Raw genomic sequence first — 22,833 nt, forward strand, 5'->3', positions numbered from 1 at the left:
ATAATAATAATACATTTAATTTGTGAAGCGCCTTTCCAAGCTAAAATGCTAAAATAATATTAACATAAATAAAAAAATTAAGTAATATAACTTTGTGGTACACGGTATTTCAAATTGGTAAACTGAATGGAAACAGGAATGTAGCAAATGTATATAATAATGATAAGTATTATATATATATATATATATATATATATATATATATATATATATATATAGAGAGAGAGAGAGAGAGAGAGAGAGAGAGAGAGAGAGAGAGAGAGAGAGAGAGAGAGAGGTGTAAACAGGAATGTATGTTATGTGCTGGAGTCCATGCTCAAACTTTTAGGACAACTTTGAAGATTTTAAATAAAAAGGACTATCAATTAATGAAGGAACTAACTACAAAGCAATGGTTATGATACATATTCACACGCATATTTGGTAAAAATTCCAGTGCAAATAATAACGCTTTCTTACATAGAGGTGTAGCAAGAAAATCTATGAATGAACATTGTAGTCATTTACAATGCAGTGACAAACTACCTGTAAAAAATAACCAAAGAAGAAGCCAATATGTATTGATGTCAAAAAGAGTTTGGACTACAGATCCCTACAACAGATACATTGAGAGAAAATAATAAGGAGTGAGTGTACTGCTGGGTATCGTACCACAGTTACCACATCACTATAAGATTACTAGAATTTCAAGACACAGAATTATTGTTAAAATCTGATGCAACTGATTGTTGAGTCTAAATGTGCATGCAAGAACATTTTAGCTCACACTTCTATGTAATGTTTATTTATATGTTAGAGAACTTTCTATCCTACAGTAAATGGCGGTTGGTGTGCTGGGGTAAATAGCATACAATAATATGACGTTGCATTGCCATCTAAACAGCAGTTACATTTTTAAAACTACTCTTGACTTTATTATTATTATTATTTTTATTATTGTATTATTGTTGTGTTTTCTACTGAATAATGAATATTACGAGACTATAATATCACTATTTGATGTTTCTCTAGAGGCTCAAGAGGACACTAAAGGTCACTAAAAAGGCTGCATCAGTAAATGATAAACTGCTATTTGATCTTTATTAATCAGTAAACTGTAATGGGTGACCCTCTCACCTTACTATTAGGAGGTGTGCCTTTTCAAAGATAGCATGAAGCAAATAATGTATTTATTCAAATAGGAGGGAAGGTTTTAGCCCAAAACCAGCTATATATGTACAGTACATTTTGTTTCTCAAGACATGCCGGTTCAAAATTCTGTCTCTTTCATGTGGAAATATGAGTGGTTGAAAAGTGGCTGGAAGGAGAGGAAATGGCGTGGCAGGCTCTTATTGCATGCAGAGGGATAATAATTCTGCAGAGATGTTTGGGCCTGTATTAGTTGTTGCTTTCAAGGCTGCACAACAGTGCATTCTAAGATTTTCTAAGACATCAAATTCACTGGCTTGTTTGCAAAATTACACACCAGAGCAACAATGTTTGGACACCAGAAGTGTACATTTATTAAGGATTTTGTTCATGCAAGACAACCCGACCTGCCTTTCTTAGTATTTTAGGCCAGGCCACTCTGCAGATTATAATGCAAGATCTTGCAAAATCCACAATTGTCAATTTAATGTTACAGCATATACAGATTTTCTTACTTCACGCTCAGCTGGGACCCATATTGTCTTACATTATTCATGCTGAAGTTGCATGGAATTCAACCCTTTCCAAAAGATAGAGTCTACAGAAAATAAAGTGAAGACAGGAGGCAGGGAAATTGTCTCTAATGGGAGAATGAGTGAGATGAATAGGAAGCAGGTTTTATAGCACATGTGGGAAGATAATCATCCCCAAGCAAGGGACAGGGAATGAACTCCAAGTCTCCTGTTATACAAGTCCAACACCTTAGATACAAATGTATTAAACGATAAAATTATAATTATTAGAGACAAAATTAATCTCCTCCTGACCTCAATTGGTAATGACTTAACTTTAACTGTTGGAATTTTAAAAACATCTGTAACTCCTGAAATATATCTAGACTGTTTTACTCCAATCAACCTTAACCAACTAACTTCAACAATCTCATCGTCTAAACCATCAACCTGTCTTTTAGACCCGATTCCAACTAAGCTGTTTAAAGAAGTTTTACCCTTAATTAACACCTCGTTATTAAATATGATCAACCTGTCTCTATTATCTGGCTACGTACCAAAATCCTTTAAAGTAGCTGTAATAAAACCACTTCTTAAAAAGCCTGGTTCTTGATCCAGAGGTTTTAGCCAACTATAGGCCGATATCTAACCTACCCTTTCTCGCTAAAATCCTTGAGAAAGCAGTCGCAAAACAGTTGTGTGACTTTTTACATAATAATAGTTTATTTGAGGTTTTTCAATCTGGATTTAGAGTTCATCATAGCACAGAGACGGCACTGGTGAAAGTTACCAATGACCTTCTATTGGCTTCAGACAAAGGACTCGTCTCTGTTCTTGTCTTGTTAGACCTCAGTGCTGCTTTCGACACTGTTGATCATGACATTCTACTACAGAGACTGGAACATTGTGTTGGCATAAAAGGAACCGCACTAAGCTGGTTCAAGTCCTATTTATCTGAGCGATCTCAATTTGTACTTGTTAACGATAAATCCTCCATGACAGCCAAAGTCAGTCTTGGAGTTCCGCAGGGTTCTGTACTTGGACCGATTCTATTCACCTTATATATGCTTCCTTTGGGCAATATTATAAGGAACCACTCTATAAACTTTCATTGTTATGCGGATGATACCCAATTATATCTATCAATTAAACCAGATGAAACCAATCAATTGGCTAAACTTCAAGCATGCCTTAAGGACATAAAAACTTGGATGTCTAGCAACTTTTTGATGTTAAACACAGACAAAACTGAAGTTATTATACTTGGCCCTAAACGCCTCCGAAACGCATTTTCTAATGACATAGAAGATCTGGATGGCATTAACTTGGCCTCCAGCACCACTGTAAGGAATCTTGGCGTCATCTTTGATCAAGATCTGTCGTTTAACTCCCACATAAAACAAATCTCAAGGACTGCCTTCTTTCATCTACGTAACATTGCAAAAATAAGACACATCCTGTCTCAAAATGATGCAGAAAAACTAGTCCATGCATTTGTTACTTCAAGGCTGGATTACTGCAACTCATTGTTATCAGGTTGTCCAAAAAAGTCGGTTAAGACTCTTCAGTTGATCCAAAATGCAGCGGCACGTGTATTGACAAGAACAAGGAAATGGGATCATATTACTCCTGTATTAGCTGCTCTGCACTGGCTCCCGGTAAAATACAGAATAGAATTCAAAATCCTTCTCCTGACTTACAAATCAATTAAAGGTCAGGCTCCAGCATATCTTAAAGATCTCATAGTACCTTATAAACCAACTAGAGCATTACGCTCCCAGACTGCAGGGTTACTTGTGGTTCCTAGAGTCTCTAAGAGTACAATGGGAGCCAGAGCCTTCAGCTATCAAGCTCCTTTCCAGTGGAACCAGCTTCCAGGTTGTGTTCGGGAGGCAGACACACTCTCCACATTTAAGAGTAGGCTAAAGACTTTCCTTTTTGATAAAGCTTATAGTTAGGGCTGGCTCAGGTTTGCCCTGGATCAGCCCCTAGTTATGCTGCTATAGGCTTAGACTGCCGGGGGACACCTCCCTGCTCTCTTCCTTTTCTCCCTCTCTCTTCTTCTCCCTCTCTATCTGTATGCATTTATGTAAATGTATGTTACTAACTCACCATCCGGGGTATCATCCCCGGAGTGTCTGTCTCTCATGTGGCAGGTTGCCACTGATAAAGTTTACGTCAGGATCATGAATCGTGACAGCGCCTGCTGACCTGGTCCTGCTGGACACCGGGAAGCCTTTTTGACATTTTCCTGGATTCATCCAAACTTTCTATTTCTTTTTTTTTCCAACACAACATAATTTCTGTCAAATGTTGTATTTGTACTATGTTGTTTATCCTGTACACACGACATCTATTGCACGTCTGTCCGTCCTGGGAGAGGGATCCCTCCTCAGTTGCTCTCCCTGAGGTTTCTTCCATTTTTTCCCCTTTAATTTTGGGGTTTCTTTTAGGAAGTTTTTCCTTGTGCGATGCAGGGTCTAAGGACAGAGGATGTCGTAACCTGTACAGTCTGTAAAGCACACTGAGACAAATGTATAATTTGTGATATTGGGCTATACAAATACATTTGATTTGATTTGATTTGATTTGATTTAAAGAAAGAAAGAAAACAAACCCCTGACATAATAATCTATATGGTCACCATCTAATGATATGAAAGAGTTTTAACTATCTACACTCCACTGCTAAGGTTGCATAATCCACAAAACATTACAATATTATGTATAATGTAAGCAGCAAAACCTCACATCACAGGAAAAGAGATCAGTGGTATGCTCACTGTAGCTCTAAATCCCCACTGTTTGAATCCCACTCAGTCCCCTGTGGCTGCTTAGCAACCCCTTTACAGCACAATATACTCTGAATTAACAGGGTAAAGCGTGACCGCTGCCTCCTCAAAACCACGAGTCAAGGGTGTGCTCCCATCATCAACGCCTTCTCTCAACACTGCAGCAATGAAAGTCTCTGATTTACTACAACATGGCTTCAAAACACTCAAAAACACAAACAAGCTGAAAAAGCAGACATGAGATACCAAACAGGCCAAAACACATGATCAGTGTTTAAGCTGCTTATGATGAACTGCACATTATACTTTATATTTCAAATATAAAACAAACAGGTACATAAGTCTCCCAGATTCAGATGACACATTTGAATGCATATTTTCAGGTGAAATGTATCCTTTGCTACATACGTCATATACAACACTAGCTTGTGACCTATATTTAACAGCAAATGATGACATGCATTGTTAAGCCTTAAATTCAGCCTTGCATCTCACTTCTTCCAAACTGGATTTTCCGCCCTACACTACTTGGTGTCACTGTGGAGTATACTGATGGCTCTATGACAAATTCTCTTAGCAGGCCCTAAGCAATAATACACAAGTCCCAAAATGCTGTCCTCCTGATCCAGAAAAAATGACTCAGTAATGAGTGTTCATGTTTCTGAATCCTCCCCCTTCCCAAACATGGCTGGGAAAACTGCAAGGAACATGCACATTATTGTGGGAATTGACCTATTATTGATGCATGATGTTAATTTAGCATCAACATATATACTTGTGTAAAATTAAGAGACATTAATCAATGCATTGTTTGACTCTTTTATGACTTTATTTGAGAGAATGAACATGAAGCGACTGAAAGACTTGGAGCGGGCTGAGATCTGTCCGTGGTCCTGAAATAGGAATTCACTCGGTCAAATCGATGAGGGGAGGGATCAATTTTCATATTCAGTCACAGTGTTCTGGCTGTGACAAGTAATACTGCTGTCTGAAGGTTCAATCTGATGCAGAAGAGTGCAACTTTCATTTTGATTTGTTAGGTTATTTAATTGAATGTTTATGCCATTATCGACAGTTGGATAGAAAAAGAGTTAAAGAGTAGTATTCCTACTCCATTCACGTGAAGCTGTCACTGCCGATGAGTCTCTGAGCAAACATTGCATGGGACCTAACCCCTCACCCGTCTCTCGGGATACGCGTAAATGTAAATGCGAAAGCTTCTGTGAAGACTCAGAAGAAGGGATTAAAATCCGCAACGCTGGATGTTAAAACTGCATTAGACCTGAATCCTCTCCGCCAGCTGCACGCTGCCCGTGGCCGGATCAGAATTGTATGGGAAAACGGTACAGACCCACATCGGTCCGCTTTATGTCGATCGTCCGCAAATGTAATTTTCCTTTAAGATGATGTAAGACATTACTTCATGGGACAATTTTTTCTCTCTCTCTCTCTCTCTCTCTCTCTCTCTCTCTCTCTCTCTCTCTCTCTCTCTCTCTCTCTCTCTCTCTCCGGCACAGCTTGAAGCAACATTATCTTAAAGCAGGACCAAACGTTTCTGCACTCAGCAGTTTGGAGAGATGGGCGCGCACAGGAGTCCCACTTCCATCCCTCTCTCTGAGAGCAACCCGGCAGCATGCTTCAGCTTCCCAGTTGTCAGGAGCGACGCTCAGTAGAAGAGTGATGGGATGCACGCACATTCTTCAATTGATGTGATTGAACCAGGAGCCAGAAGCAAGACGGTGGAACCTTCCCACAAAAAACTTAAACAAAAAAAGGTTTTTTTTATTACTTTTTTTCAAGGTGGGAAAGGAGGATTTGTATTTATTTGAAGTCACAGTAATGACCCATCGCAGGTGATGCGTGCAACATGATGCGCTCACTGGTTATGATAATCGATTCTGTTCAAAAAGGATGCACCGTTAGGCAGGCACATTTACGCATGGGGTTAAAGGATATACTGTAGGCACACCTTGGAATTGTATGTCATGAGACACTGGATGCAAGGACTGCAGCTTGATTCAAGACTATGCTTTGGGTCTGAGGGCATCAGCAACATGCAGCTACACTCCACACCCTGAACTTCTGGGACGTTTGCGCTCCATGATCGAGACTTAGATTGCGTGCAAGATCTGAAGAGGAAAAAAAAATGGCACTGAGCGAAAACTGCAAAACGCAACCTGCAAAAGAGCAAGGATCGGTGCAAAATCCTCCATCGGATGTTATTGAGCTAAACGTGGGTGGACAGGTGTATTACACTCGTCATGCCACCTTGACAAGCTTTCCAAATTCCTTACTTGGGAAGCTGTTCTCTAACAAGAAGGGGTCTTCAAATGACTTGTCCCGGGACCTCAGAGGACGCTATTTTATTGACAGAGATGGCTTTCTCTTTCGTTATGTACTGGATTACCTTAGAGACAAGCAGGTTGTCCTCCCTGACCACTTCCCCGAGAGAGGGAGGTTGAAAAGAGAGGCGGACTACTTCCAGCTGCCAGATTTGGCCAAACTTTTGTCTTCCGAGGATTCAAAACTATTTCCAGACGACTTGAACTACAATGATTTCGATGATGCGTCGCAGGGCAGCGAGATGTTTTACTCCTCTTACTCCTTGGACAGGAGGTATGGCTACATCACGGTCGCGTTTAAAGGCGCTTGCGCTGGGGGAGGCAGAGACACTCAAATTGATGTCAAGGCCAAAAAGTTGCCGAGGATCTTCATCAGCAGTAGGATTGGCTTGGCGAAAGAGGTATTTGGAGATGCCCTGAATGAGAACAGGGACTCGGACAGACCACCGGACCGTTACACCTGCAGGTTTTACCTCAAGTTCAGGCACCTGGAGAGAGCTTTTGACATGCTGTCAGAGAACGGCTTTCACATCGTGGCCTGTAATTCGTCCCTGACTGCGTCCTCCATCGGTCATTACGCGGATGACAGGGTCTGGTCCAATTACGCTCAGTACATCTTCTACCGTGAGTGAAGATTTATTCCCACTCTATACGTTAAGAAGTGATGTGAGATAAACTGGTGATTATGAAATAATTACAATGCAAACAGCCAAGTTAAACACAGACAACACCCAAGTACCCCACCCTCCCTCATATAACCACATCCAGGCAAATCAGTATGGTGTTGCATGTTGGGATTTTTTCTCAATAAATGGTTTTAAAAGTGATCCACACAGCTTTCCATAAGAAAACCCATGCAGTTTCAAAAGGTCTAGATTCAGATGTGGTCTACAGAAACTGGTGTGTGTTGGCTGACACCACCAGGAGGCATTGTTGGGGTTACATCCTTCTTAAATCCTTGCATCCCTTGCAGTGGCTGACTTTAAACTTCTGTTTTGGGGCCCAGATCAGAGGCAAACGTGCCCACAGGGCTCAGGGCGGTTGAGTCACAATGCTGCTACACATAAAGTACACATGCGTCATGCCTAAACACAGTTTACAGCTCAGATGGGTTATGAATAATATAGCACCATTGGGCAGCAACAAAAATTCACATGAATGCTGCTGCATTCTCTTGAATCAGCTTTGCTTTTCACTTGAAGACAACATTTGTTTATCAGCAAATGCCTTAATTAGCTACAAATATGGTTCATTCCACTCATTGCAGAGGAAGGAGTTGGACCATATGGCCAGTTAAAAAGCATTTTGTTCATTATTCTGAATGGCTCCCTTTGGAAGAGCTGAAGAAAACCCAGTTGGTGAATCAAGGTTGGAGGTGCAGGACGGTGGGCATGACATATGGTTTGCTAATGATTCACCAATATTGTTGTTAATGCAGGCTAATTATAACAGACTTGACCCGCACGAACATCCAGCCAAGTAGGATTTTCCTGAGTCATTCAACTTTCTGGAGCATAGCATCTGGTGTAGGTCTTCACCCCCTTCCCCATTAACAGACACTGACCTATAGGACAAAGACACGCAACAGTGAGAGGAGGATGGATGAGAAGGAAAGTAAGAAACAGGGGAGAAACTGCAATACAGCATGGAAGGAAAGAATATGCCAAGTAAGAAAAGCACAGAAAGGAAGAGAGGGAATTTAAGGAAGCAAGCTCAGATGGAGGCAAGCAGATGGTGGGGAGAGTGGCTGAGCAGGAGGGATGAGATAGTAAAAGTTGCATGAGACCTGGCCATGGGGAGAAAGAACTGAGGCAGAAAGAAGAGACAGGGAGCGAGGCGCAAAAATAGATTAAAGTTAGTATTAGGCAGGAAAGTTCATCGGGTCTGAGGGAGCGGAGAGGAATAAAAAACAGTTTGGTGAGAAGACACAGAATAAGAGGGAGAGGCTGGGTTTTCATTAAAAGAAAGAAGACAAGGTGAGGGTTAAAGGAAACACACAGATATACAGCGAGCGCTCGGAGACAGAGGCCTAGTCAGGATGATGGATAGACACATCAGAGGCAGACATGCGTGAGAGCCCTTGCTTCACAGCAGCACAGCAGCCCGCATCCACTTTCAAAACTAATACTGTAACCTGATTCTGAATGTAGGACACTTGCTGGCCTAGGGCAGGTAGTCCTAAACTAAGAATGGATGTAGACAAGTGCACCTTTGTGGGCACCAGACAGATGTGCTTTATTGTTGTTTTCAGCTGAACATTTCACTGCTTTCTTTTTACCCCCTCTCATCCAATCATAGCCTCATATGAAGGGAAACGGGTGGCTGGGTGTAAAAAGAGCAATCCGAGAGACTTTCTTCCAGACAGCCAGTTCCTGAGCATCATGTGTGTTGCTCTTCTTGGTAAATGCATCAATTGTTTTCTACAGGCTTCACCGACTCTCAGTAATAGTGTGACTCCAAAAAGTTTCTAAAATGCCAACAGCAGATATTCATCATTTTACTCCGTGGTATCACCTGTATTTACAGTAACAGTCAGGAGACTCAAAACATTAAAACGTTAAGACACTCTGCTCTCAATTATTGTCATACTGTCCTGCTCACTAGGATATGCTGTTGGTTTCTCCACAGACTAAAACAAATGATTATTTCAGGAAAAGGGCACTCACTCCAGGAGGCCGCAGTGTCCGAGCATTCATCATTAATAAGAGTTTCCCCTGATGGCCATGATGAATAATTCTTGTGAATGACAACGGAGCCACAGAGAAATATATCAAAACTGATAACTAGCGTTAGAGTGGGAGCTTTTGTGGGAGAGAACAAAAGCTGGTTTGGTTAATCAGCTGGTGCAAGCGTCTTGCAATGTATTGCAAGACGAGGAAAAGTTTGTTGTGGTTGAAAAACAAGAAAGGTAAATCAAAATGACGACATAAAAAGTATTGGATTTTAAAAATCATAATGAATTATGATGTCATTGATGTTAGATTTAAAGATGAATGGTCACAGGTATGAGATAGTTCAAAATGATAAGAAAGTGAATTAAAAAGTATGACTTAGTGAGTCCAAATTTGAACTTATCATGTTTTTTTCATCATGACTTACTATTTTCTTTCACTGGCAGAATTGATGATCCTGTGAGGTTAATTGTCAAGCAGACATGAGGGTCAATTAGCATGATAGGGACATTTAGTTTTTTTTCCCATTGGCAGTGACAACATTATTGCTGTAGTGATTAACAACTCTAACCTCCTAGTTGTCGTTTGGGACTAATCTCCTTATTGCTTATCCTCTCGGGGGAAATAGAAGAGTGTTGGCTAATTAAAAAGCAATCTGTTATCCCAAAAATATTTCCAGTGTCTCCAGTCATGCAGGATGGAGATGCAATTTAAAAAGATAAATGCAAACCTATTTCAAAGGCAATTTGAGGAAGAAATCATATTTCAAAATAAAAGTCAATTTATAGATGAAAATGATCCGTCGTCATGGACACAATAACCTGCTTTGACATCACTGCTTCCACATCACAGAGGCAGAGCAAATCATCATTGAACAGTCGGACTCGTAATATCAGAGACATTTTCATCTTTCCACATCTGAAAGGCTTGTGTAGAAGTGCCTGGTCAAAATGGGCGAATTGTACAGTAAAGATGGAGAATGATTATACTTGCCTGGTGTGCTCTGTTAATATAACTGTGCAGTCTTCATTTGGGCTGTGAATGAGGTGATGTGTAGCCATAATGGCTCCTGAACAATGGCCACAAGAGTAGCAAGAGAGTTGGGAGGGGGAAGTAATCAATTGCCTGAGTGTAATGGAGGCAAAGATTGGGCTGTCCCCGAGCTCCCAGAGAGCCTCGTTGTAGTCTGGATGGATTGGCAGTGCCTACAAGAGATGGATGGTGCTCCCGTGAATAACTCATATACATCTTAAAGAGAACCTGAGCAGAAAGATGGTCAGAAGTAAGGCGCAGGTGGGTGCTTGTGCCATTATTTCTTACAATGGTTGCAGCACCTTGTGCAATGCATCAGTTCAAGTAGACAATCTGGCTCACCTTGAAAGTAAATCTGAGCTTATTGAAAAGCTGCAGATGCAAAAGGAAAATATATATTTTTAAATCAATCATTGTTTTGAAGCCTTGTGCACTGAATTTTGGAGGACCATACTGGTGATTTTTCATGTTATAGGTCACTGACTACAAATGTTCTTCACATCACTGCTGTATGTTTTATAAATGGTACATTGTTTCCATGTCATTTCACTATAATATTTAAATGAACTCGCAGAGAACATGCATAAAACAGGAAATATGTCATAATGAATTCATTAAGTTCCTCAGTTACAAGCACCCACTAAACCTCTCACACTATTCTTGCTCATTGGTTGTCCACTGGGTTGGATTCTCCAACAATGTACTGTTATGACGGAAGACTAACAAATCCCAGATGTTGCAAATGCCCTTGAATGCACCAACAAAGAGAGTTTTCAAAATAGTCCCTGCTAGTAACTTCATTACCAAGTGATGATAATGCAATTTCGACAAATAAAAAGACTAAATATAGACTTTGATGGATTACCCCTATTAAGTAATTTGCAGTGCCATATTGAAAAGAGTAGAACAATGGCTGCATTAAAGGTATGCCATTAAACATAAAACAATAAAATCCTCCAGTATTTCCTTCGAAAAGAACAGATAAAGTTAGAACCTAATACATTTTTTTTAGATACCATTTGAATATTGTCTTTTTTCTTTTTTAATCCCTGGTTCTGCTCTTCTGCTCTCTGTAGCTGTTAGAGAACAGGTATAACAGCTCTTACCATCTGACATCCAACACCTTAATTAACCCTCCAGAGACACTTAATGGCTACCTGGATGGTGGAGCTCACATTGTGGGCAGGGCTGAGAGTTTTCTGAAGACAGGGAATCCTGTGTGTTAGTTCGGGAGGTAACATTTGCAAGGTAATGACTGTTTTGGTAAGGTAAGTTGTGTAAAGAGCTTATTAAAGCATGTTTGGGGGTCTACTGTAGATAAAGTTTGTCCCAAAGAATGTATGCATTTTGAGTCAGTGATGTAGAAATGAAAAGAGGATCTGATGAGTTTAGAGTTTACTTTCCTTAGATGTCACTTTTTGAATATCATCTACTTGATAGGGTTAGGGAGCACAATCAGCGTTTGATTCACTCCTTTGCTTTCTCCCCGCCTTCCGTGCTTCATCAGTGCAGTGGAGGGGTGTGGCTCTGGGTCTGGGGACAGGCCCACAGGGAGAGGCTGATATAGACATTTCAATCTGTCTGAGTTGCTTGTTCATCTCCCTGTCAGGGAGATACTCAGCGGGGCAGCCACCTTCTGACTCTGGGAGGGGACAGCACCCCCTTGTCATTACCAATCAGCCAATAGAGCTGTCACTCCCCTCACGAAAAGCAGATAATTTGGACCAGGGCAGTAATGGGTCTTTGAGAGAGTAAGAGTGTCCTTGAATTATCATGTAAAGCTTGTTGGGGTCACCCCGACTATTCCTCAGCAGCTCTTTCTCATCACTGCTGCTGATGAGGGTTGTTTCAGCAGACTAGAACTGGCTGTGTGGAGGTTATTAATATTGACAAATTCAATTGTATGAGAGACATGATTATAGAGGATGGCTGCCATCAGTTAGGCTGGACACAAACTGCTGAAGTGATACTTCTGCAGCAAATAGGACTATTTTGATGAAATGGATTTCCCTCGCCCCGTAAGGACGGTCACTGCCTTTGCAAGACAAGCCTTTTTCTGCTGCAAGGACACGCTGGCCTAATTTGTGAGCTAACAAGCATGTAAACTACACTCCTCCTGAGGCAGTGGCAGAGTAAAAAATATTTGTGTGACTGGATATGGGAGCTGGAAAAAATAAGATCAGTCTAAGATCAGAGCGTCTCCACTCATATGAGGCTAACTCCCTGACTGGCTGCATGCATATGCATATTTAACATGCCAGAGAATATTACCGCTACATTTAGCTTATTTCACCGAACTAATCAGAACTCCCTTTTTTTCCACTCAGGGACAGACACTATTATTGCAATGGAACCTTGCAGGATTTGTTGTGTTTGGGCAAAGAAAGCAACTATGTTTATTTCAGAAATTCAAAAGTGTTTTTGTTTTGCCTGACTCCGACAGCTTTGTGTTCAAAACTTATTTTTCACTGATTTAGATTGAGGGCACAGTTTACACCACTGCTGAGATTCAAATTTGAAAAGCAGACAGCTTCGGGTCACTCAAGTGCAAATCAGAAATAAATTGCGTTACGGCCTCCTGGTTATGTGCAATAACAACGTGAAATTGCTGAGTGATGAGTCTTTCTTGTTCTTCTTTATTTATTTTTTGCCTCTCAGATTACTTGACTGAAGCACAGAGCTGCTCTGCCGTTAAAAAAATAATCATCACACACCCTTGATGAGTCACTTTAGAGATAAAAACAAACACTAATGTCTGGCAAGAAAGCCACTGACATTTAAATTTAAGTTTTATCAAAGCCCTCTGCCTTCAGCCCCCACCATGTCCTACTTTTCTGCCATTTAATGCCTCTTAATGGGTAAAATTGTGTAATTTTAATCCAATATCCAGGCAGTTGAATTTCCGTAAAACTCTGACCCCTCTCAGGCATGAGGACAAACATCCCTGCTTTCATTAGCGATGGAGAGGAGTTTGAGGATACTCCGTGTGACACGCCTGCATGCCTCTGTGCCGAACTCGACTCTCTCTGTGTTATTTATGAGAAGTGCAGACACAGGCAGAGTCGAGTCTGTGGACCAGCCCTAGTCTTTTAGTGTGGTTAGAAAATGATCTCTTAGACAGGCATTATAGATCTGAGGAAAAACACAATGCAATCAATGGATTCCCTGAAAAGATACCAAAGAGTATTACACACACCCACTTGTTTAAATGTCTCCGAGAATGGCTGTTTCCTGACAAGGCTCTTAGTCGTTTCCTTTCTTGGCTCCGAAGGGTACATCAAAGCTTGACACTACACTACTTTATCCAAAACACAGCATTAAAGGCTTGTCCATGTCCACGCTTCATTTAGACAAATTATTGTATAAAACACAATGCAAGCCCAGGTGCTTCTCAGCCTGTCAGTGGTTTTAATACAATGTATTCTCCTGCATGGCCTGACATTTTTATGCTGCTATTAATGGGTGATGGCAAGTTTCCTAAATGGGTTGCCCCTCTGGACTACCGCATCCATCCATTTAGAAACAAAGCTCTGCCTCCCTCCTCTTGATCGTCCTCGCTAAAGCGCCTGCATCCATTTGCTTGGTGCTGCTTGTCTGCTGGATTCAGCTAGATTCATTTTCTGCGGGGGGAAATTGGTGCGCTGATTGGCCCCTTTACTCATGGATTAGCCATTAAAAAGCTGTTAGTGACTCTCTCACTATCAGCTCAATGCAATCACTGCACTAGAGATAAGGTCATTATTACAGTGTGCGAGGAGAGGTTAAAATCCCCCTTGAACTCTGTTCAGTACAAATTGATGCCTGCATTGAAAGATTGTAATGGACAAATTATTCCTCCCTGTGAGATATCATTGCTATAGAGTCTGTATCATCACATTGGAAAAAGCCATTAAGAGGTTTTTAGAGTCTGTGTGCATGAGTTTATTTATCATACATTGTTTATATACCATGGAGCGCAGGAGCTTCAACACTGCACATTTCTACCTCTAAATGGGAGCATAGGTCAGGGATAATTTTGGAAATGAAAGGCAGTTACTGTGTTTACTGTCTTTACTTGAACACTTCACAAGCCAGCGGGCAGTACAGCACAGTATTCTTGGTTCATAATTAGCAGTGTAGGAGGATGTGAGACGATTCAAGCAGTGGATGCACAAGGAAGAATGAAGACTACTGAAATTCTCTATTACTACCTGGTTCACTGACTGATCAAACTTTGTGACAGGAGGTCAGGACATCTATTCACTGACCCAGTTATGTTGCCTCCCAAGATGAATTAGACTTTGTGTTTTGTTGGAATTGTTTTGGCTCTGAGACGAGCTTTGCCTTGGGAAATGGGAAAGGTCTTTCAGGGAGCCGTACTGAACTGCACTGAGCTCTGGGGCCTCTCCTTATCAGAGGAAGCAATATGTACAGCCCACAAGGACTTTAAAATTCAGCAGTTACAGTAAATGTCAAAGCCAATAACTTACATCTTATTACATCTGTACCCCCCAAAATACCCACACACACACACACACACTCATCTGATACTCGTTTAAAGATATTTGTATGACATTGAAACTGCTGTGTAGGCATTTGTCAGCATTTACTTGATCAGTGGAACTGTTTCTTTTGATTACAGCTTGAATCTGTCACCGTACAGACAGCAGGGACATTACATTACAGTGCGGCTCTGCATTAAAGAGGGTCTTGCTGCAACAGAAAATATACTCCATGTGGTCAAAACAAGTGACAAATGTGTTTGTGTGTGTGGTTTCTAGGTGGGCCCTCAAAGTGGTCGTCCTCTCACTGTGACTGCTGCTGCAAGAGCCACAAAAGTGAGCGCGAGGGAGAGAGCGGCACTTCCTTCAACGAGCTCTCCACTTCCTGTTCTGAGACGCAGTCGGAAGCCAGTTCCCCTCAAGGAACCGTGATCCGTGGCCCTGTGAGCCGGCACTCCAACATCCAGACGCTGGACCGTCCCATGCCCAAAGCAACAGTTCACATGCTGCAGCAGGCAGAGATGCGTCGCAAAACTGACATGCTCCGCGTGAGAACCTTCGGGGTCCGAGAACGAGAGGCCGCAAAGAGGAAAGCCAACAAGGGGAAGATGACTCCAGCGCAGGAGCTGGAGAAATGCATCCAGGACTTCCGTCGCATCAGGATTCCTGAACGCTTTCCGGAGAGGAAGTACATGTGGCAATCAGAGCTCCTGAGAAAGTACCGTCTCTAAAGAGTGTGAAGAAGAAGAAAGAGATGGTAGTATCATGTCACCATCAATGAAGAGTATTAACTGCATAGGCAATAGACTGCACCATCTAAGGCACATACTGTATTAGAAAATAAAAAAACATGGCCACTTTCCCGCTAGCATGACTAGCTGAGCACACAAAGTACAAGGCAGAGTGAGTTTGTAAAGTATGCACAGTGTTGTGTATGATATGCACATGATGTGTTAATCAGGTTACTCCTGTTGGGGCTTACATTACTAACCCTGCTCTCACTTCAGATGACTGGGACTGTACTAACAGCTATTATATCTCTAGTTGAAGCAACAAAGCAACCTCAGGGGCAACATCATTTCAATTCATCAACCAATCACACACTGTTTGTGCAATTGCCCACAGTAGCTGATTTTTAATAATGGATGTACCCATATGGTGCTGTGAGTTACCAATGGAATATCACTATACTCCACTGATAACACATACTTATAGTAGGCTTTAATATCGGCACTGCATGTCATTTCACCCTGAGCATAATTATGCAATATCAAACAAACTTTAAATTCACTGTTTTGTGTGATGGGTAAAAATGGTGTCTTATGACTGGGGCTAACTTAAATGAGGAAAGCACTGCCTAGATCTGTTTGCCATTGTAAAACTGTATGTCCAATGTTGTCATTACGTGTTGGATAGATGATGTTGTGTAGGTAGAGTATTTAATGCCAATGGATATTTGACTAATCCTTGATTGTAAGTGTGCAAAAAAAGCTAATAAATGGTTCGAATTGTATCTATTTGTAGTGAACCTTCTTGTAATCTTCAGTACATTTAGATAGATAGAGTTTTCTAACTGGTTCTTATGTTCCCTCTTTGGGTCCAGTATCCAGTGCTTATAATACATTAATGGTGCAAAGTTAGCATAATTTATTAGTCAAAATTGCATCAATTACAAGAACACTACCAGGTTTTGCACGTTAGCACAATCATTTAATTTGAGATTATTTGTGTTTTCAATATACAGACACTTTGCTGGGCTGAAAACAAAAGTATCTTGCTTTGCGTTGCACCTACCATCACCAGCCAACCAACTCCACACAAAACTGGCTTCATTGAAGATGTGAAATAGATCCCTCCTTGTTGACATTTCAATGTGTGGGCTCATCCTCTTGGGAGGATCTCAAGGAAACAGGAAGACAACCATAGCTGTGCATCACAAGCACCATTTATAGAGAGCACTATTTTTAGCGAACAGAGTTCTGCAGTGTAACCACATTGCATCCAAAAGGAGGAGAGAGGCTTGGGGACCGTATCGCTGCAACCCCAAAAACAGCCTGTGTGATGATAGATGAAGAATTGCTTGTCTCTTGGGACAGTGAGCGTCCTCCAACACAAGTTCAAAGCAAAAAGCTTTGTTAAGGCTCAGTGATACATTTTGCTCCATGTGCAGAAAATAATACGACAATAACCAGATTATGAGACATAAACTCCCAAATCCCTTCTACCTATGTCAGATGAGGCATGAATGCTAACTGAAACCTTTAATCCTGGTCAAAAAAGGACAGCAGCCTACTGTACACCCATATGTCACAAAAATGGGTTAGGATGTGACTTCCAGAAACTCATAAAAAGAGGGCATTAGATTCTTAATATTCCAGCACAGAATAAAATAGCAAAAACCTGAAGGGGACTATAACATATTGAATTCTTCGGGGATAAAGTGGCCTCTCCTCCACTTTGCACCTGGACCCATATCTCTTCCTCTCAGCCTCCATTCAATAGGAACACAGCATGAAATCTCTCAGTTTGAAATCCAATGCTCCTTTCCCCGTCTTTGAAAACCAGATCCGCTTTGGATGGCGTTTCGCCTTGCACTAAGCACGATCTGAACCCTAATACCCCAATGAAAAGATCAATGAATCTGTTTTTACATATCAAATATACAACGTCACAGCGTTGCCTGGCCTGGCCCAGGTGACCTTGCTGGCCTATCCCACAGAACCACCTGAACGCATCCGTTGCCAGTCTGCTTTCCTTACAGATCAATAGCCTCAGATCCTGCCCTGGACTTAAGGCCCATATAGACGGTCGATAACCAACATCCTCCTCTAGGATGCAAAGTAACATTAAATCTTCAATCAAAAAACATCACTGCCACCGCTAACAGCCCTCAATTATCCGGCAGGGTTGCCTGCAGGCCTTGCATTTCCCACAATAGCTTTCTTTAGCCTGAGACAGGTCTGACAGCGTGATTACAGCCCTTGTATTAGAAAATTACTGCAAAGCCTAAGAGTGGGAGAATTACCCTGCTTATCAGATATTATAGGCGACTAGAAAAGACTGTTATTCACACATGCAATAATAGAGGCATGACGTAAAACCAAGCAAACAGGATTTCATTTTTCATACAATGAATGTAAGGATTAGTCTGTATTGTGTAGGATTTGGAAGAGACTGTAATTCGTTGTAATAATATAAATACGAGGTGATAACTTCTGTTTGTTGTACAATGTTAAAGATGTCGGGAACTATACGCAAAAGCAGGTGCAGGATAAATTCTGCTCAGCTTGACATCTGGAATAGAAAGATGAAAAAAGCAATTTTTCTCCATCTTCAAAAAAAATAGCCAGACTGGGAGAGGTTTTGTTGCCTGCAGCATGTCTCCATATATATCAAAGACCAACATGTTGTTCTGCTCACTCATCTAATTTTAGATGACATCTCAGAAAGTGAATGGAAATGTGGCTGACTAACTCGGTGACTTAGGATCTTTCTCCTGAGCTTCACATCTTTGATATTTGCATATTTGTTCGTCATGATGGGAAGAAAAAAATGGTATTCCCATGACTATGCTACTGAAAAAGGACAGATAATGCTTTTGGCTCACTGAAAATCTTACAGTGGCTTAAACTGGTATGCCCAGAAAATACTTGTATGAATTATTTAATAAAAAATTGGAAGATAGCTTTGTCACAGAAAAACATTTACATGCCTCACAACCCTGGGGCCCAGTTTTCCCATTAGTGTCACATCATTTATTTATTTGTTAAAAACATATTGCATAGACTTTAGCAGGGTCAATCTCTGCTTTAAAAAAAAGAGCAACATTGTTTCCCGGAGGCTGTGGTTATACTAAACATACATATTTTGTGCTCTTTCATGAGGAGCCTGCAGGGATGATGTTAGAGCAATGGGAGCCAATTTACAGCCTTGGAGTACATTTGGGGTCTAACACTGGCCTGATTCTGCCAAGTTGAGTGTGTGGAAATACCAATGGAATTACAAATGATTCCTGGGGAATAAATGACAAAATCACGGTGAATGTCATCACCATCACCCCCTACAGGAAATTGGTTGCGATATGCTGCATGGTGTGACTTCCCTGAGGCACATAGAGAGAGAGAGAGAGACACAGAAATACACACACACACAAACACAAACACAACACACACACACACACACACACACACACACACACACACACACACACACACACACACACACACACACACACACTCACATGGACATAACACAGGCTAACATGGAGGTACAAACATGCACATTAAGTCTAACCAATATCAACACATCCACACATTTCTTTACTGATTATTATGTTATTGGACATATTCCTTCAGGGAATCACACACTTAATTTAACAGTTCCATTACCACACTTTCCTCTATACTTGTTACAGCGAGTCTGTGCAGGAAAAAAGCCAAACTTAAAGGGATTGTTCATCCAAACCTCAAAAAACATACATTCTCACTTACCTCTGGTGTTATCAAGTCATGCATGAGTTTTAGTTTTATCCTGGTCTCCCAATACAACAAATGTAAAAAGACTGAAAAAGCACTGGAAAATGATGTTTAAAAATGCAACAGAAACAGCTTTTTACACAAACAGTGTCCTGGTTACTCTGGGAAAAAGATTTCTCAGGTTATTTGGAACTTTCTCTTTCTGACAGTCGGGTTTGTGGATTATTCAGGATAACAAGGGACTTATTCCTAAAAGGAGATGCAAGTTATTGCGTTTTAGTGCAGTAAGCACCACAAACAAAACTCTATTGCCCTCCATTGAGATTTCAAAACCAATAATTAAAAACAATATCTGCATAGAACTACAGGCAAGTGATAAACAAAATACTAGAAACACCTCACAGTATAATGAACATACAGCACTTTATACCATTTGTTATCTTTTTTTGCCGGGTTAGGGTTAATTAAATAAGGTAATTGTTACTGCAGGCCTAGCAAATGAGTCTATTTATCAACACACTGTACAAACAACAAACACTGTAGTGACCGTCCATGAAATTAGGGTAGTCATAAGGCCTGTTCTCATCACTACGGGTACTCACACACACACACACACACACGCACACACACACGCACACACACACACACACACACACACACACACACACACACACACACACACACACACGCACACACACACACACACACACACACACACACACACACACACACACTTAAATACTGCAGTGACAGGTGTCAGTCAATAGTGCTGACTTCAGCAGGCATTGAGTCCACAGTGAGTCTACTTTTGCACTCCTTTGGCGCCCTATCTCAGCTATCAGCTCACTGCTCTGGCGCCAGAACTGAACAACAAACCTACGATCATTCACCTCCTTAGACCTTGTCAGCAATTTAGTTACTGTATATGTATTTTCTGTGCTACTCAACACAATTTTGGATCCTCTGGGATCCATTGTGAACTGCACAAAAACAAGGTTCTGGATCCGGATGCAAAGCTCCTATTTAGAGCAAAAATATCCAGTGGTCCTGAGGGAAAGTAGAGAGGAGAGCGAGGTGGATACCTAACCATGCTCACATGGGCTCCCCCTGGGACAAAGAGTCCACCAGAGGGTGAAGAAAGAGAGAAAAATGAGGGTGCAGAGAGGCCGCACCATTGTCTTGTCATGAGGTCAGTGAAGTGAACTTGAAGCTTGTGCAGGTATACTTAATGTTTTTTTTTTACTTTTCCTCTTGGCAGCTTTAGGGAGCTTGATTTACTGCCAAAGTGTCTTCCACTCGTCATTTTCCCCCTCATTACCTTATCTCTTTCTCAAGGACTGCTCTGGAGAATATACAGGCTCAATTAAGCTGTTCTGACCGGAAATCCCATTGCTCATAAATCACCTCCAAGGGCTACTGATCAGCACTGCTACACCACAGCGTATAAGGAACTCACCTCGGTGTGGGCTGCTGAGCAGGGCGATTATAAATCAAAGGAAGAGAAGAGAGTATATTGCAGAGGAAGAAATACTGTAGGACACCATATCATAAATCTGTAAAATAATCCCTGATTGTCTGTGAGCTGTGATATCAGACAATGAATACAACAGGACAGGTAAACAGTAATGATGCTATGGGACAAGGACTCACTCACCTTCTTATGTCTGTCAGGAGGCCGAAAGGAATGCAAGAACCTTTTTACTTTGAATGTTATCATATAGTTTGTTATACAGGAGAGAAAGATTAAGAAGATTTCACTTTTCTGTTGAGCCAGATTTTGTACAGTCAAATTGCGCTGTGCTCAGCTAATGTGTCGGCCTTTTAAATAATCAGTGGGGGAACATTGTCTTAATTCCTCCCAACATTTTCCCAGCACTGTGCAATTATAATTGCATGCCCTAACCATACCTTGAGGTGTCGTTGCTTTATAAAACATCCTCAAATAGCTTCACAGCACTTTTCCTTGTATGTGTAACCCTTTTTAGCATATAAGCATGATAAAGACTGTTCGATGTTCATTTGTTTCATGCCTTTTAACGAGGGCCTCGGGAGAATCTCAGCATTACATTTGAGCTTTCAATTTGACTCCAAGGCGATAGAGGGGCTTCTGGTTTAATAAAACAAATCTGATCTTAAAGTAACTAAAAAATCCTTGTTAGAGATTTGGTCTGCTGAATTTTCTGTAATTTAAATCGGCTTCATATTGGAGCGAATCGGTCATGTTGGCTGAGAGGTGACAATCATGTGGCACGCAGTGAGGAAAATTCTCTCTCTCTGTCACAATTCTTTGAATGTAATCCAATCTATTTCCAGTGGTAATCTGTTGATAAAGGATGGGGGGGGGGGGTACAGCAATACACAACAGAAGAAACTACGTATTAATACCAAGTGCATTTATTTCCCAGCTACACTCATAAACAACTTTCTTGTCTCTGGAGGAGTAACTATCTCATTGTTAACTTCCAGTGCAGGACTGCAGGCTGTTTTTTTGAGGGGTATCATCAAGTAGTTTTACAAAGCTGAGTGCATTATGCATGTAAGAAACCCTTCATGTTACCCATGGAGTACTAGATTAATCCTCCCAGAGATTAAATGTAGCACACAGATGGTGGGCATGTTGCATCCACATCGGCTGACCTGCTACCATTGCTCTGTGATTATCAACAGTGCACTAAACATATCTGCACAGATTACTTAAAAGCATATCAAGCATGAAAACATAACATTCAGGGAATAAATGCTGCACTGAATATTTTCTGTGGTTAGTTGAAATAAAGCATTAATGTTCTCAGGTCATGGCCATATAAAGATATGATGCTTAAACTTAAAACTGAGCCTGTGGAAATAAAGAATTATTATTTCCATTGACTCTGAATAATTGTGTATTAGAAGTCATGCCACTTACACTTGCTGTGTATTTTACAGACTTATTTCAGTGTTTTTAGATTTCAACTTGAAGCCAACAAAGAACTTATGGATTCTGTATTCCCCAAATTTTATTCCTGGCACTTTGGAGAGGAAAAACAATTTAGACTCTCATGAAGGTAAATGAAATGTACAGTAATGTAATACAATAATTGACTGAAACAAGACTAAGAGACAGCCATGCGGCTCTGTGTGGCTGTACTGAGGCACAGTCATGCTATAAGCAGTAACATTGATACTGATATTGATAGTAGCACTAGATAAAACATTTTGGGTATCAACAAAGTTTATTTATTTATAATGTTTGTACCAAATTTAAAGACAATCCATCCAATAGCTGTAGAGACATTTCACTCATAACCATAAATATCAACCTGCTGGAGGTGGTAGAGGAAAAGTAGGATTGCCAAAGGACGCATCGTCTGAGACATGCGACTGTCTCTACAATATGTTCCAGATGTTTCACAGGATAAGT

At 40.9% G+C, this 22,833-nt stretch overlaps 1 protein-coding gene across 1 annotated transcript; it reads left to right on the forward strand.

Annotated features, from left to right (window-relative positions):
- The first annotated feature begins 5,985 nt into the window (after positions 1–5,985).
- On the forward strand, positions 5,986–16,471 carry LOC115014621 (BTB/POZ domain-containing protein KCTD16-like). Its single transcript, XM_029441624.1, has 2 exons — positions 5,986–7,397; positions 15,238–16,471. Exons 1-2 carry the CDS (start codon positions 6,578–6,580, stop codon positions 15,687–15,689), a joined length of 1,272 nt encoding a protein of 423 aa, XP_029297484.1. The 5' UTR covers positions 5,986–6,577; the 3' UTR covers positions 15,690–16,471.
- The last annotated feature ends 6,362 nt before the right edge of the window (positions 16,472–22,833 follow it).

The sequence above is a fragment of the Cottoperca gobio genome, chromosome 10 (assembly GCF_900634415.1).
Source record: "Cottoperca gobio chromosome 10, fCotGob3.1, whole genome shotgun sequence".
NCBI lineage: Eukaryota > Metazoa > Chordata > Actinopteri > Perciformes > Bovichtidae > Cottoperca > Cottoperca gobio.